We start from the raw sequence: 15,938 nt of genomic DNA on the forward strand, positions 1-15,938 counted from the left end.
TCATATTGGAAGTGAAAGTGAATGAATGTCGGAGGCTTAATTAGAGAGAACCGCAGTGCCTGCGTCAGTTGTTGTGATATCGCCGTTGAACGCACACTGCGTACCGCGTACGGGCAAGTTCATCAAAAGCTTCAATAATACGAAAGGTACCGTGGATTGCACTAGTGCGAAATTGCCAGTTATAAAATAATATCAGTGCTTCAGATTAAACGCTCATTAGTGTACAATTTTTCAGGTTTGCTGTGGTATTATTTTAAAATTGGCTAATAAATTAAATATAAATTTTTTAATAATTTTTTTATGCGTCTTAACAAATGATTTGATAAATGTCTAATCACTGTAACGTTTTGAAAATTGTTGATATTTTTTTAAATAATTGAATGAATTATAGTCAATAAAAAACTTATTTCAATTACATAAAATTTCTACTGAGAACAACTTCGGATGCTAGCTTTCCGTCTCATAAAATGCGTACCAAATTGTCGATTTCTCGCGCGAGCACCTTTTCACGCAAGGAGGTCAGAGAGGCGAGTTTTGCTTTCACAAATACAAACAACAAAATAAATTCATCTCACGTATCGATTGTCCTCAAGCTACGCTACCTGCATAACTAAAAGAAAGTGAACTCATTAGGTTACCTCAAAACGGCAGTTAACTACTTTCCTTGATACACTTCCGATCGAATTAGCAAGAGATGCACGTCCTAGCTCATCAATTTAATAGTGATATGGTTTAAATAAGATTAAAAATTAACTAAACCCATAAAATACCTATATACGATACATAATTGGTGCGATGCTATCACCGTGAGATTCAGATATTATTATAAAATTAGCCGTTACAGCAAATTAGTCTCTTCTGAATCGACTTAATAAATAATGAGCAGTAACTTTTACGCTATATGACTACTTAATTCCAGTTTACTAATAAAACCTATATAATCGAATATACAGTTGTAACGGATTACAAACCGTTTACTAACGGTCAAATAGTCAAAATTAAAAATACTCTTTTAAAAATATTACCGTAAATCATTTATGAACTAATTTAGTCTGTCAGTATGAAGGCATATGAAACGATATCAATGGAAGAGTTAGCATTCGAGTCAGGGGATCACACATACATATAAGTGAAGTGACCGTTTTGGAATGTTTTAATACAGAATCTATAACAAAAATGTCATAATAAAAGCTGTTTTTTTTAACAAAAAATTAGTAATAAAACGAGAACCTGTCCCGACTCCAGGGATTACCAGATATACATAATAACATCATACGTCCGTTGGTGATAAATCCTTTAATTAAAACGCTAATAAATTACATTTTCCAGATGAGCCGACACACCTGTTTGGCTGCAGCGGCGCTGCTGGTAGTGTTTTGCGTTGCAGAAGCACAAAGAAGATTAGCGCTTCCTGACCCACGGAGTTGTGCTAATAGTACGTATTTTGTATTTGTTTGTTTATATTCTGTAAAAGGCTTGTTGTAATAATGTAACAGTTTTGTAATTTCAGTTTAACATTTTGGTCGGCATGATTAGTTTATGTTTAACAATAATGAAGTATAACTAACACTACAAAAATAAAAAAATAGTCATTACCTAGAACATATAAAAAACAACATTAAATCAGGTGTTCTGATATAATCGTCAATTACTTATAAAATATGTTATCCGAGACGTTATAATGATGAATAAAATCAAAATTATTTATACAAAATGCATACAAAACTGTAATTACTGGAATTATGTCTTTACATTTACTAGCCTAACAAAAAGAAGAAGAAAACAAAAATAATATTTATTTAGTTAATGTTTTGGCACAACAAAGAAATAAAAAACCTAATTTTGAAAGTTGCAAGTTTATCACCTCGGCATCAGTAATTACTATAAAATTAATTTAATTTAGTACTTGTATTTTACCGCGTCAATAATCACATTATTTCGTAACCAAAATCTATAATCCCCCAAACTAGGCAAAGTTTAATTTGTTACCAAATAACAGCATCAAACACCTGGTAATTGTCAATATAAAAAAAACCTAATTCAGACGTAATATTTGTACGGGACACTATAACTAGTAAAGAATAATTAATGTCTTATAAATTAACATTTGTAGAAGATTTAACCTTCAACCTTCAAGTTACACATTCAGTTGTTTTGGCCAATATTAGTTAGTAGATAGTAAAACAATAATTAGAGCAAGATAATCGTGACTTGGTACAGAGGTCATTAGATTTCAGCAGCCTTTCAGAGATGTGCAATGGTCACGAGTATGTTTCTTGCGCAAGACTCGGTTAGATGTGGTGACTGGTGGCTCACCTTGTAGTCTAATTGCAGTACCTGATGCGAAGTGATGGCACTAACGTCGCTAATTATTTTGAGCCATTCGTACATTCAAGTATATAGGTCAAGTTCATTTTGTCGCAAAAGGAAATGTTAATTACTTCGGTGTAAATTAATTTAAATCCATAGAAGATAACCAAGCAATTGATGAGTAAGCACTACGGCTTTTTATACATATTAAAGAATACCTGTCAATTTTCCTTTTCAAAAGTACGGATAGTATTTTACTAAATCTATTAAAACTGAACTAAACTGACTGTAGAGGAGCATATACATTTTTGGAATTTTGCACACAAAAAGTGTATTACTTCTATATAAACTGTATTTTTATTTTTTTAAATAAGCACCATTGATTATTTATTACCTGTGACCAACTTAAGTGGGCCAATGTGGTAAAGCATTTAATCAATATTTATTACGTAGTTACAATAACATTAGTGAAGAAAAGCCCGCATGGAAAGTCTATTCAATGTCACTTTGCAATTTAACGTTTTAAGGGTTTTAGATTTTATTAAATTTAACATAATAAAGATTTTTAATGGCGTAGGTAAAATAATAGAAGAAATATAAAAATATTGTCATTGGTTGTTTATTATAACACTATTTTATCAGAAGCGTTTATAATATAAAAAAATAGTATTTTTATACGTATGAATAGTATGAAAATACCAATTTTAATAATATCGTATTATAGTCTATTAAAATGATATTATCTTTTTAAAAGCAAGCACCTGTGTCGGTCCTTATGCCTTCTATTCCCTACTTAAACCGGAAAAAATAACTGAGTGCCCTGCCTTGAAACATTACAGAAATCATCCAACCATATTATGAAGCTTTGTCTTTTCGACCTTAATAACTAGCATAATACTTAACAGCGTTGGGAACCATGATTTTATTTTATTTTTTTGAACGGCAGTAACAATATATCACTATTTATAATAAATATTTATTGTAAGTCCCATTACCCACACCATTGCCCCACCCACAATGGGGTATGGGGCAGATACATTTCTGCGTCTCATTGGCTAAGGCGAGATAATTTTTATCAGGCTTCTTTTCGTAACTCGTAACGTAAATCATTACTTACATTCAAATTAATATTGTTGCTCCCAAATCGATCCCATAGATTTTACACCTTGTGCGGTAACCATAATTAAACCGTACTCATTACACTTGCGTGGATTAATTTAATCTACATTTATTTTGATGGCAATTTTCGTTCGTTGCTGTTTACTCATGTTTTACTTTACTATTAACTGTCTTTCATAGAAACCTAAATTCGCAGCAGGGGTTCGAACCCAGTACCTGAAGTTTAAGTATCGGGCACCTAACTACACGGCTAACACTTCTCAGTTTTATCCGCCAAACCATTTCATATTTAATGCGGTTGTGACAAAATGTATTGTATGAATATTCCCACAAGAGGACTTATGAATGTCGCAACGCGATGTCAGCAATACGTGCTATGGGCGTTACCGAGTTGTATGGGAGTGTACGGACAATCGAACATCATTTATTTACAATACTAACAAAACATCATTGTTCAAAAGTATTGTAACCTTAAAATATATTATCAATACCGGTTAGAGAGTCTGTAACTACTGAGTTTTATGCCGGCTGTTCGGAGATCTCACTTTCGAGACGGTAACGAAAATTGACGCTCAAACGTTTTTAGTAAAAAGCACTTACTTTCACTAAGAAAACTAGATTATGTCACTTAATTTTATAATAATATACTGGTGAAGTATGTATATACTGGCATACAAGAAGTAGTATGTAGAGTTGATTTAAAAAATATCTTACAGAAACGTATTGTATTTCCCTAAAATTAATAAAAGCTTTATAAAACTGATCTTTCAAGTCGACTTGTTTAAAACATATTTTATAATCACATTGAAATGCGTATTTTGATGTTGTAGTCAAATTTAACCGAATATATAATAATAATATATAATAATAAACCGCTTTATTACTTTGTAATTAAATATAGTATTACACGTATTTGTAAGAGCAGAATTCTGAAGGTTGCAGGCTGCATTTCTGACACTGCTATATTGGCCGATTCTCTACTTATAATGTTGTTGACTAGTAAGTTTAAAATTCAACCTGATTTAATATGACTGTAAATATGTATAAAGAAAAAAAACTTGCTTAACCAGATCACAGAGCCTTTCGTATTTTAACTATTCCATTTTTTACGCTCTTTTGGTTTTATGTGTGTAATTTGAGAATGCTTATTTTTTGTGAAAATAAAAGTATTAGCACGTGTAATGAGTATTAATGAACACGCATTTTAATTTCTATTTTACGCGCATTAACAATATGTAAGTTTAAAAAATGCATGACTTTTTTGTAATAAGACATTTTATAGTGTTTTGGATATACTTTCGTTTGAATTTTACTATAATTAGCAATTAGTTAGAAAAATTTCTAAAAAGCTTTCTGCTATATCCTAATTGCATTATAACAAACATCTATCATTCTAGATTTGACGTTTTGTTTGGATAGGGAATGACGGCAAACTTGTACTTGTAGAATAAAATTATATTAGTAACTATAGAATTTGATTCTTATTCTAAATGATATATCACCAAATTATTTCTAGAAAAAATGTCGAGTCGTTAAATTAACATTAATGACATAATTATATGTATGCTAATAATTACGTGAATCACTAATATTCACATTCAACCATTCACTATTACATAAAGCACAAATGTTTACCTCATTTCCGGTACAAGTCCAAATATTACAATGAAAGTTATTTGCAAAAAGTCATATTCCATACATTGAGAAAGGTCATAACGTTACTTTCTAGTTACGAAACACGTGACCGCGTTTGTATAGTAAATACGTTTTATGAACTGGCACCTGCTTTTCTAAGCGTTGTATGAAAAAGCATTAAGTTGACTTTACTGATGTAATAAATTATTGTAAAGTACTATGAGTTCTAACCTACGCATTTAACGACTCTTACCAAACTTTAATATTAATAATAACTTTTGATGTTTAGGGGTTCGCCATTCAACATACAGGGACGGTCGTGGAGTCCTCCATTCATACTTCTTCAGTTGGGAACACGCACCCACCCGCAATTTAGAAGTGGACTGGTTAGACGCCAGGAACATCTGCCGTCGTCACTGCATGGACGCCGTCTCACTAGAGACCCCTCAGGTAATCATTTTTTCTACGTAGGTATACGAATAAAAAGTAGCGGTTGGTACACGTAAAATATAGAGGTTTTCTTTAATTGTAACAACTTTATATATTTTAAATTCGATGTATTACTGTCTGTAAACTCGCAAATAAAAAAGTTCTCATAACTGAGATAACGTATTTTAGAGGTTTAGTTGAATAACTATTTTTATTAGAGATTGAATATTTTTTGTAATTGTATACGATAAATAACATTCATGTATCTTTTATAATGAATATTTTCCTACGTCCATTATAAAATAAATAAAAACCGTAGATACATTACGTATTTATACTTAGTACAAAAGGCATAGAACATAAAATCATAGTATCTTTAAAAAATATTTAAAAGAGATTCAATGTTTTACGCAAATCTTGGACTTATAAAATTTTGATACGTGTATTGCGAGGCTGAGCGATTATATGGTAACCCTATACCTTATCCAATAATTGTGAGATGACCTCAGGTTAACTGTCTTTAGCCAGCTTACATCATAGGGTCACTCCAGTCGTGAATCGTGATGTTCACTTTCTAGACTATCAAATTGATTTCTATAAAAACATTAGGCAATCGCAATTGGTCGTTACGAAACTGAAACATACCAGTATTAGTTTTGATTGCAGTTTGCATATACCAATCAGTAGGTATTGATACATTTGCGTAACACAATGATGTGCTGACATATTACTATGACTGCAATGATTCACTTCCAAAACAATTTATAAACCAGGTACAATACAATATTCTTACTAAATAAAACATTAAAATATTTTTTTTCCATTTTACTCAAACTTTCAAAGAAATTATCTCGGTGGCTGTACTGACTAAATCATTAAGCACAAAATTTATATAGTACTTATATACGTCGAAACAATTACAAGTTATTGTATTTTATTGTTACTATTTAAAAAAAATTATTATCTTTTTTTATTTTTGGATGGTAGACTGCTGGATAGTAAGAAATGAAAGGTACCATGGGCCACTTACCATCTCCCGACTATTAACTTTTTTTTTACAATTTACGGTACATTTTAGCTAACTGGAATTCAGACTTAGTGGTATAGGAAAACAAACGCAAGCGTTTTTTGGCGCACGCATTGGCGTATAGACATAGTGCGTGCTACAGAGACGACTATAGCCTAGATTATTGTTCTATGGAAGATTTCTCAGAGAAGTACAGATGCGTAACAATTTAATTGCTTATATCCTACGTAATAGGCAAATAAAGAAAACAGCATAGATAAGTAGTAAATTTTCTCCAAACATTTCCTGTCGCGGTTAACTTGGTGTCAATGTACGTAATACTATTGTTAATGTATCTTCCTATAAGGAAGCACGTCTGTGAATACAATTACTAGATATATTCACATAAATATAATATAAACAGAAGAGTGTTATATTATCTCCATTAGGCTGATTTCATATACAGTTTGGTGATCTTAGCTTAGTGATTTTGTTTTATTTCGATCCATCGATATGTTTTTGCGGACAGAAGCGATATACGTAGTAGTAGATGTAGTGAAATACCTATTTGTCATGTCCGATGCATACAAATACAATGCAATAGATTGATCGGTTTTTAGAGCGTGGAAGCGTCCGTGAAAGGGGTGCAATGGCCGGCTGCGATACTTGACATACCTACTCATAAGGCGCAGACAAGTGGCACACGGCATACATACCTCGACCGTTTTACTTAAGCCGGAAACATACGACGGAGGTGGACTTCCACTAATCACTTGTAACTGATTTCACATTTACCCAGTAGATAACATGGGTCAATTAGATACCTATAGTTTCTATCGTTTAAATCTGTAATATTGGTAATAGTGATGCAAAAACCTTTAACCTTTCTCTAGAGCCATCTTCTGCTATATAGTTATATTAATCGAATTAGTAATACAACTTAATTAGGCCATTTAATAAATTTTTAGTACTCTTGTGTTCTGGGACTTAACCATTGGACATCTTAATTAATATAAGTGCCTATTGTACGAGCATATGTTTATATTATTTTTTGATAATACTTTAACAAATATTATGGTCCTAGGAAAATGAATTCATAAAGCAGAGGATCGCAGCAGGCAACGTGCGGTACATTTGGACGTCTGGTCGTAAATGTAACTTTGCGGGTTGCGACCGTACCGACCTTCAGCCCCCGAATGTAAACGGTTGGTTCTGGTCCGGTTCTGGAGCTAAGATTGGACCCACCACCCAAAGGAACACCGGAGATTGGTCCTACACCGGCGGGTATGGACAGCAACAACCTGACAACCGTGAGGCTGCACAAGTAAGTTTTAGACTTTTAGTTACCATCAATATTCTGTGGCGCACAACCCATGTAATATCCCTATTATTCCTGTTTTGATTGTACATATAAAGTTAATTAATTAGTACATTTAAACCATAAACTTTAATTTTTTTAATAAGGCGAGTTAAAATATCCACACCAATCTATGTAGAAATTTCATATAATATGAATATAAACTTGTTCCGTAAAACAAGCCAGAAGGTTATTCAAATTACAAAACCTGAAAAGTTAATACTCATTTCTTTTAATTCCCTGTTCGCGTATTCTGCAAGAATTGCATTTTTTTTGAAGTGAAACTTCTTAAGAATCGTTGTGATTTCAAACCGGATGCAACGGAAAAGCGACAGTAAAAAGAGACAGAAACATTAATTCATATGATTTAACGTGGGAGAAAATGAGATAGATAAACTTCTTTAGAATCGTCGTGATTTCAAACCGGATGCAGCGGTAAAGAGAGACAGAAACATAAATTCATAACATTTAACGTGGGAGAAAATGAGATAGGAGGCATTATACAGCCTCTCTTTACTGCCGCTTTTTTATTTGATCGAATTTCAAACTTTCGTTGTTTTAGTTTTTGCCAAACTAAAGATTTATATTAAACTTATAAATTAAAATGTATCATTAAAATATACTGTTTTTATAGAACACACACATTTAGATAGTGGAAAATGATTAATTTATATTTGATTAATTATAAAAACTTTGCTTTTAAAGGTTTCACTTCTACCATGTGTGAATTGCACATATGTTTTTTTATTTTTTTTATCTACGATACTTACACATTAATTTACTAAACGAATTTTATTACATTCGTGTTTCAATTAAATGTATTTTATCAAAATTTCTGACACGACTAACTTTTAAACTCGCGTTTCTTTTACAGGGCAATGACGAATCTTGTTTAGCAATCTTAAACAACTTCTACAACGACGGTGTGAAATGGCACGATGTGGCCTGTCACCACGTGAAACCTTTTGTCTGTGAAGACAGTGAAGAACTGCTTAACTTCGTGAAATCGCGTAACCCCGGCCTACGCCTATGAGATAATTGTGCCATTACGGCATTGTACAAAACCTAACTATTTTTAACTTATTTATTACGATAGTTAAATTTCACTTATGGATTTTAAGCATTTTGGATATGGATTCAAAATTAACTATGAAAACATGAATGCACAAAATAGGATAAAGTAACTTATATTGTATGTGTAGAAATAAAGTTTTTAAAATAATATTGGTTTTATTATTTGTGACTCACATTAAATACTTAAAGCAAAGAGAGATAAATAAAATTGGATTTGTTTATTTAAAAAGTCATAATACACAAAAAATATTTTAAGAATACGAATTAGTACATCTATCTGAAAAACAATTTACATAAAAACATTAAATTATACAAAGAAATATGACAAATCAATTATAAACATAAATAATACAAGAGACACAAATCAACAAATTAATCAAACAAGAGAAACTGACAGCAAATATATACGAACAAACACATTAATATAAATTAGAGTTGATTAATTATTATAGACATAACAAATTCATCGTAAAACTTAAAGTGAAAATTCGAAATTTAAATGTTACATAATTTTAAATTTAGAAATGCATTTTTGTATTGAATTCAAATAATTAATTCAATAAAACATAAAAACAAAATACACGTCAATGTCATTAGTATAAAAGAAAAAGTTTAAACACAAAATACTCATTACAATAAGCATTATTGTTAAAAATACGAGCGAAATGTTCTTTGAAATTGAAATTCTTACATTGTATTGAACACAATTATATGCTGTTAATACACAATCTACTTACATAACTATCTATATTTGGTATAAAAACCAGCCATTAAAACACTTAACTTTCATCTAAATGCAAGTTGTCGTCATCTAAATCCTTTCACATTTGAGATCTCTTAATATAAAAATTACGTTAAACATTTGACAGACGATGAAGCTCATGCCTCAAAATGTCAAATAATAAAATATTAAATACAACTGTCAAAAATCACGTCAAATACGTAAAATGAAATGGTTTGTCGACGTCGAAAAAATTCACTTGTATTATTATAAGGCACACACATTACAATATAAATAGCTTAACTTTCAAGTTTACATACAGGGTGTTTAATACTTGCTTATGTTGTTATTATCAAATTCTAAAATATCTAAATTTCGATGAAAATATGCGTGAGTTATTATTTGTATTATAAAAATCTATCTTTACTAATACTCTAAAGATGAAAAATCTTACATAAACTTATAATGATTTTTATATTTGTTACTAACCTCTTTTGCCATTAGACTGTTAAATTGTCAACTTTTTAAAAATATAAATATCAGTAAGGCGGGAAAGGCCGCACCTAACGAATTATTCTCGTCATTCTGGCTAAGATATTAGCTCGAACAATACGTACATATATACCATAATATAGTAACGATAGATTTTTATATTGTCAACTTTACGGAACAACTAACGGAAAGAACATACATCGAATAGTAAACTATAAAAATTGTGTGGCTGGTCGATTATTTCGAGCTGTCAAAAACGGTACTTTTTCTTTTCATTATAACAACGCTTACACAGACACAAAAAAACTTCAGTCTTAAGATAAGACTATTATATTACTAATGCCCGAGTTACTCGAGGCCAGTTTTTCAAGCTAGAATAGCAAGCTAGTGTCAGTAAGCTTGCAAGCTAGTACTTCTAAATCTCAAATCAATAACAATTACTCCAAAGAAGAATGACAATTATTTAGATACATTACTGTAACATATCATGTTATGAAGTTTTGTAAGTTTTTGTGAGAAATAAATAAATATTATTATTATTACTTCTGGCTTCGTGTAGACAACAGTTTTCGAAGTAATTCATTCAGTTGAATTAGTTCATTCGCATGCAATTATTTTGGACGTGAAGTCACCGCAGTCAATAGAACTAGCTTAAAATAATCCTAGCCTCATATAAACAGAACTAGCATGTTCCAAGCCAGGACAGTACTTGCTATCCTAGCTTGAAAACCTAGCTTCATGTAACACGGACATAACGCACGTATACGCAATGAGCGTACACTAGGAGAAATGAGTCTTATCCGCCAATATAGCTGCCATTAGAGGTTTATCAGCGAGTGCTGCGGTTAACTCAGTCTCGTCCCAGTTAAGTCGAAGTTTACGGGATCTTGCCCCACCGGTTCCGATGATACGTAAAGCCCCACGCGATTCCAATAACCCACAGGCACTGCACAACTCACTGAGATCCAGTGAGGCTATGTTGCGCGATGTGGCCACCCTTAATAAGCACAAATATTTATAAGGATAAAATTCTATTTAAAAAATTACTAAAAAGCTTTTCCAAATAAGCCTTTAATTGTAAATTTCTTAGGAATTAAATTTAACTCGAGAATTGATTGTATTTTATTAAATTTTAGTTTCTATTTCATTTAGACGGGATAATCGTGGTCAGTTAGACTTTCGGGTAAGCAAGAATATTATTTAAAAAAAATTAAATAAACAAGTTTACGTTAATTACTTTGCTGTCTACAGTTCTTAGGGTAGGATTCCAAGTTAAACCTTAGTGGGAACTCCCAAATATCAATGTATTTTTAAAAGTCATACTTAACACTTCCCTTTTATTTTATTTTTCATTCCTTTCTTTATAAAAATATAGAAATAATTTCCACGCAAATCCGGGATGCGCATGCGCAGTTGTAAAACGAAAAGAATAACTAAAAAAAACATGTTTTATAATTAAAAATATACTCACTTTTTATAAACATCATGTAGCTTGCCAAGCAAAATCTCTTTACTCTTGCCCTTCAGCATGATGATGCTGCAGAGTATTAACTTCTGTTGCATTGGCATTTGATCTCCGACCTCGGTGTTAATTTTGCTCGAACCTCCATAGACATCATTGAGTACTTGTAACACTTGCTTTAGTTCAACAGTAACCGTGGAATCGCTCAACATGGCGTCAACAGATTTACTTTCACCAAATTTATTTCGTCTGGCGAGTTCTACGACTCGCCGGCCAATATCTAATGCGCGTCTCATATCGCCCGACACGGCAGCTATTTTAGCTGAAATCAATCATTTTTGCTCAACAAAATGTATAAAACCATTGATTTTATACAAATAGTGCGTAACTGTACAAAAATTCAAGTCAAATTTCACGCGATACCAACAGACCAATGGAAATACATTGAAGCAATAGGAAAAGAAAATTTGTGAATAGAGGAATGGAGGAAGTCTCTACCATACAATGAGGGATTCATGCAAGGAAAGCATATAATTTGGACTTTATTAAAAACTAAATAAATTACCCATTGTCATTTATTATATAGAAATGTTGAACTTAATATTTTAATTGTGTTCTCGTGTGGGTATACCAACAAAACTATTTATATAAGCGTCAGAAAAACAAACAAAGAAGGTTGTATATCATCAAGCATTACAATAATAAACACTTTCTGATATTTTTGATTTGATTTTTTTTAGTTAATTATACCAATTCGTAATCAATATTCATTGTTAATACGAACGGACAGGTTCGCTAGTAATAAAAAAAAGACCGATTAAAGTTTCAATCGAGGTGCCCCTAAAATAAATACCACGCATGAGACAACCCTAGAAATAACAAAAAAAATATTCGGGCAATCGAAATGTTTTCTTTAGGAACTTTAATAATGAATTTTAACAAATAATCAATAATCTTTATATCCTACCTGCTAACAACTGCAAAGCTGGTGCCGAAAAGATATTAGTCCGATCCTCACTGGCCAAGACTTCGGTGAAAATATTGATTATCTGCTCCTTTGTGTATGGAGCGAAATGCAAAGTTGTTGGCCTCATAGAACACCTGGCTTGTAACCTAGGCAATGTTCTCTCGGTTAAGTCCAGGGCATTCGCAATACCTACAAGCACTATCCCATAGTCGTGAGCCGGCCACTCAAATATTGTGTATAATACAGATTGCTTCTTACTGTCTAGTTGATCTATTTCGTCTAGTACTAGAAGGCTGTAAAGATTTTTTTTATATTAATTATAATGATTAATATCCTATCAAAGCATTTTTTATATAAAGTTTAACACTTCTGCAGTTCGTCACATTATTTATATATATTAGGATCCATCATGTTAAAATATAATATATTGCCTGGAAGAGATCGTTTAATAGCTATTTAGCCGACACTTTCCCTAAGTAATAATTTTGAAAATTTAATCCACAATAATACAGAACATTGTGCAATTAACTGTGATTTTTTAAATAATAAAAATATGTAACACATACATCCGTCATTTCCAGTTTCCATTACGATTTTCGCAGAAGCGCAATTTCTCACCTCTACTCATATGGTTTTCCTAGACATTTATATGTTGTTGACTTCTAGGACCTTCTAAAAAAGGTCTATGTTACCAGGCCATAAAATAAAAAAAAATCATACATTGTTTTTAATACAATATATTTTGAAATATAAAAGAAACATTTAAAAATATTACTTTTATAGCTTTTGGAAAATATTGTTGAATATTTTATTTATTTATTAATTTTTTATTTTATTAAAACTTCCTTACACTAAAATATAAAAATTGAACATTATTTAATGAAAAGGAGAGCAATTGGCGGCCTAATCGCGTTTGAGCGATCTCTTCCAGGCAAACACTATTAACTACTGTTAGTTAATAAGGAAATAATATATTAAAATGTCTAACATAAATAATTACTAAGACTTACATCATTTTATGTTTTTTGTTAAAATACTTTTCAATAGCCGTCAAACACGCTTTCTCTGATGTCCCCGAAGACTTTATATGCAGCTCATTACATATCCGTGTGTAAATACTTGAAGCTGACTTCATCATAGTGCAGTTTATATATACTTGTTTGAACCCTTGCTTGATCTGAAAAAGTATTATTTTATCATTTATAATTTGCAAATTATAATTTTAATGTATATTTTATATAGCAAAATCATGATTTGACTGATAACAGAATCATCAATTATATATGTAAATTATTTTAACTGTTATCTAATAAATGATATCAGTAGCACAGTTTGCGGTAAAAATTGATTGTTTCTAATGCTCAACATATTTCAATGTGAAACTTCAATACTTGAATAGTTACTATTCTCTTTTAGAGGCATTTTCATCTTTATGCACTTTCTTACTACATATGGCACTCACCTTGTCTAATTGTAAAATATATGACAAAGAGGCTGTCTTCCCAGTACCAGGCTGTCCTGATATATATAATGATGCAGATTTCTCATTGTCAAGGTGATCTACCAAAAAGTCCTCAAGAAATTCTATTTCTTTCTCTCGGCTAGTCAATCTCTTTAAAGGTGAAATTGGCTTTCTGAAATTTATTGATGTAAGTTTCAATATAGATTTCCTGATAGTACAAAATTAATAAAAAATAAAAAACTAATTTAAGAGTAGAGACCGGTATAGTTACCTAAACTTTATTATAAAAGATATGTTATAACATTACAATTAAATTTGTACTATATAACAGCTTTTAAATATAATACACTTTTATAGAAATAATAAGTAGTTTTTGTTGCTGACCACGACGCTCAGAAATGAGCTGCCGACTAAAGAGAGAAGTAGTTTTTGAAAATTCTTAGCAAAATGTACAAGATGATAATAATATAAAAATACTAGTAAATATAGCAATATACATACTCAAATAATGTCTCATCCTCATAACTCTGGTTTAATTCATTAGTTATACTGTTTAATCGGCCGACTTTGTTTGGTGTACAGTCTGAAATTTAAAAAATTACTGTCTTTAAGATACACAACACAGTACAGTTAAAATACATTAGGGTATCTAGGCTAACTAAACATGAATTACTATATCTTTATTTCAATATTTCTTGTACAATGACATGCATGAAACCTTAAATTTGTTACAAAGCTTAAATAAAATATTATAACAGTCCTATACATTAAATCAACATATTAAATGTCTTGTATCCATATAATTAATATGTTGTATGTATGCATTACCATTGTCATAAGTCTTTAAGGTTTTTGAAAGGCGTCTTTTTTGTGGTTTGATATTTGTAAGACTTTCATTCTCCAAATTTGATTTTCTTTGGACATCTGTTAAACCAGTCTTTTTGCGCTGACGGAATGGAATCCCAGACTGTACACTAGCCATTTAAGATTATTCTGCAAAAAGAGCAAATTATAAAACTTCAAATACTAAACAGTATTTAATTTAAATTTTGGTTTCTGTTGTTTAAATTTCTGTAGTCATATGTGTAAAAGTTAACACATATTTTTATAGGAAAACAATGGAGGTTATAAATATTTATATTTCTTTATAAATAATGTGTTAAGTATATATATATGAATTGATATTTTCTTAACAATTTTAAAGTATTGAGTATTTGTCACCAATGAGACATGATTATAAATAAACAAGTTGAATTGATGAAGTTTTCTTTTATATCCTGATAACAATTAGGAATACTTTGAAACATTTTACTTTCAGATTTTATGAAAACCAGGAATTAGCGAAATATTATTAAATAAATATGGACTTACCTTATAGTTTGCCGCACGTAATATATAATGTCTTCGTTTGTCAACTGAGTACTGCCTAAAACCTTGCAGTCGTATCCTATTTTATTACATTACATAAGTCTTATTATGAATGAACTTTTCATATATTCAATAATGCCTATTTAAGTGTTCATTATTAAAGGATACATACAGGTTTTCAAGAAAGACACTTATTGTTACATAAAATACGGAGCACAAGAAGGAATGAAGTGGTGATTTACACTTTTTTTGGCGCGAAACTCGAAATAAGTAATTTGAAAGCTAACTAACGTCAAACAGTTGTCAAATCTCGAAACAAAATATGTCAAATAAAAAATGTTGCCTTAACGAAAAACAAGTAACTTTTTTTTATAAAACAGGGGTCAAACGGGCAGGCCGCAGGAGGCTCACCTGATGTTAAGTGATACCGCCGTCCATGGACACTCTCAATGCCAGAGGGCTCGCGAGCGCGTTGCCGGCCTTTTAAGAATTGGTACGCTCTTTCCTTGAAGTTTTCGACCCTAAGTCGCATTCGT

At 31.2% G+C, this 15,938-nt stretch overlaps 2 protein-coding genes across 2 annotated transcripts; one reads left to right on the forward strand and one right to left on the reverse strand.

The window, feature by feature from the left end:
- Positions 1-9,078, forward strand: LOC111002249. The gene is made up of 5 exons (XM_022272397.2): positions 1-146; positions 1,330-1,435; positions 5,354-5,514; positions 7,584-7,823; positions 8,731-9,078. The coding sequence occupies exons 2-5, from the start codon at positions 1,330-1,332 to the stop codon at positions 8,887-8,889; spliced, it is 666 nt and encodes a 221-aa protein (XP_022128089.1). The 5' UTR covers positions 1-146; the 3' UTR covers positions 8,890-9,078.
- Positions 9,079-9,133: 55 nt separating this feature from the next.
- LOC111002243 (cell division control protein 6 homolog) lies at positions 9,134-15,664 on the reverse strand. Its single transcript, XM_022272390.2, has 8 exons — positions 15,406-15,664; positions 14,863-15,027; positions 14,536-14,617; positions 14,035-14,206; positions 13,583-13,749; positions 12,573-12,865; positions 11,615-11,927; positions 9,134-11,140 (listed from the first exon to the last, which is right to left on the reverse strand). The coding sequence occupies exons 2-8, from the start codon at positions 15,014-15,016 to the stop codon at positions 10,924-10,926; spliced, it is 1,398 nt and encodes a 465-aa protein (XP_022128082.2). The 5' UTR covers positions 15,017-15,027; positions 15,406-15,664; the 3' UTR covers positions 9,134-10,923.
- Between the last annotated feature and the right edge of the window lie 274 nt (positions 15,665-15,938).

This window comes from Pieris rapae, chromosome 16 (genome assembly GCF_905147795.1).
Source record: "Pieris rapae chromosome 16, ilPieRapa1.1, whole genome shotgun sequence".
In the NCBI taxonomy this organism is placed as follows: domain Eukaryota; kingdom Metazoa; phylum Arthropoda; class Insecta; order Lepidoptera; family Pieridae; genus Pieris; species Pieris rapae.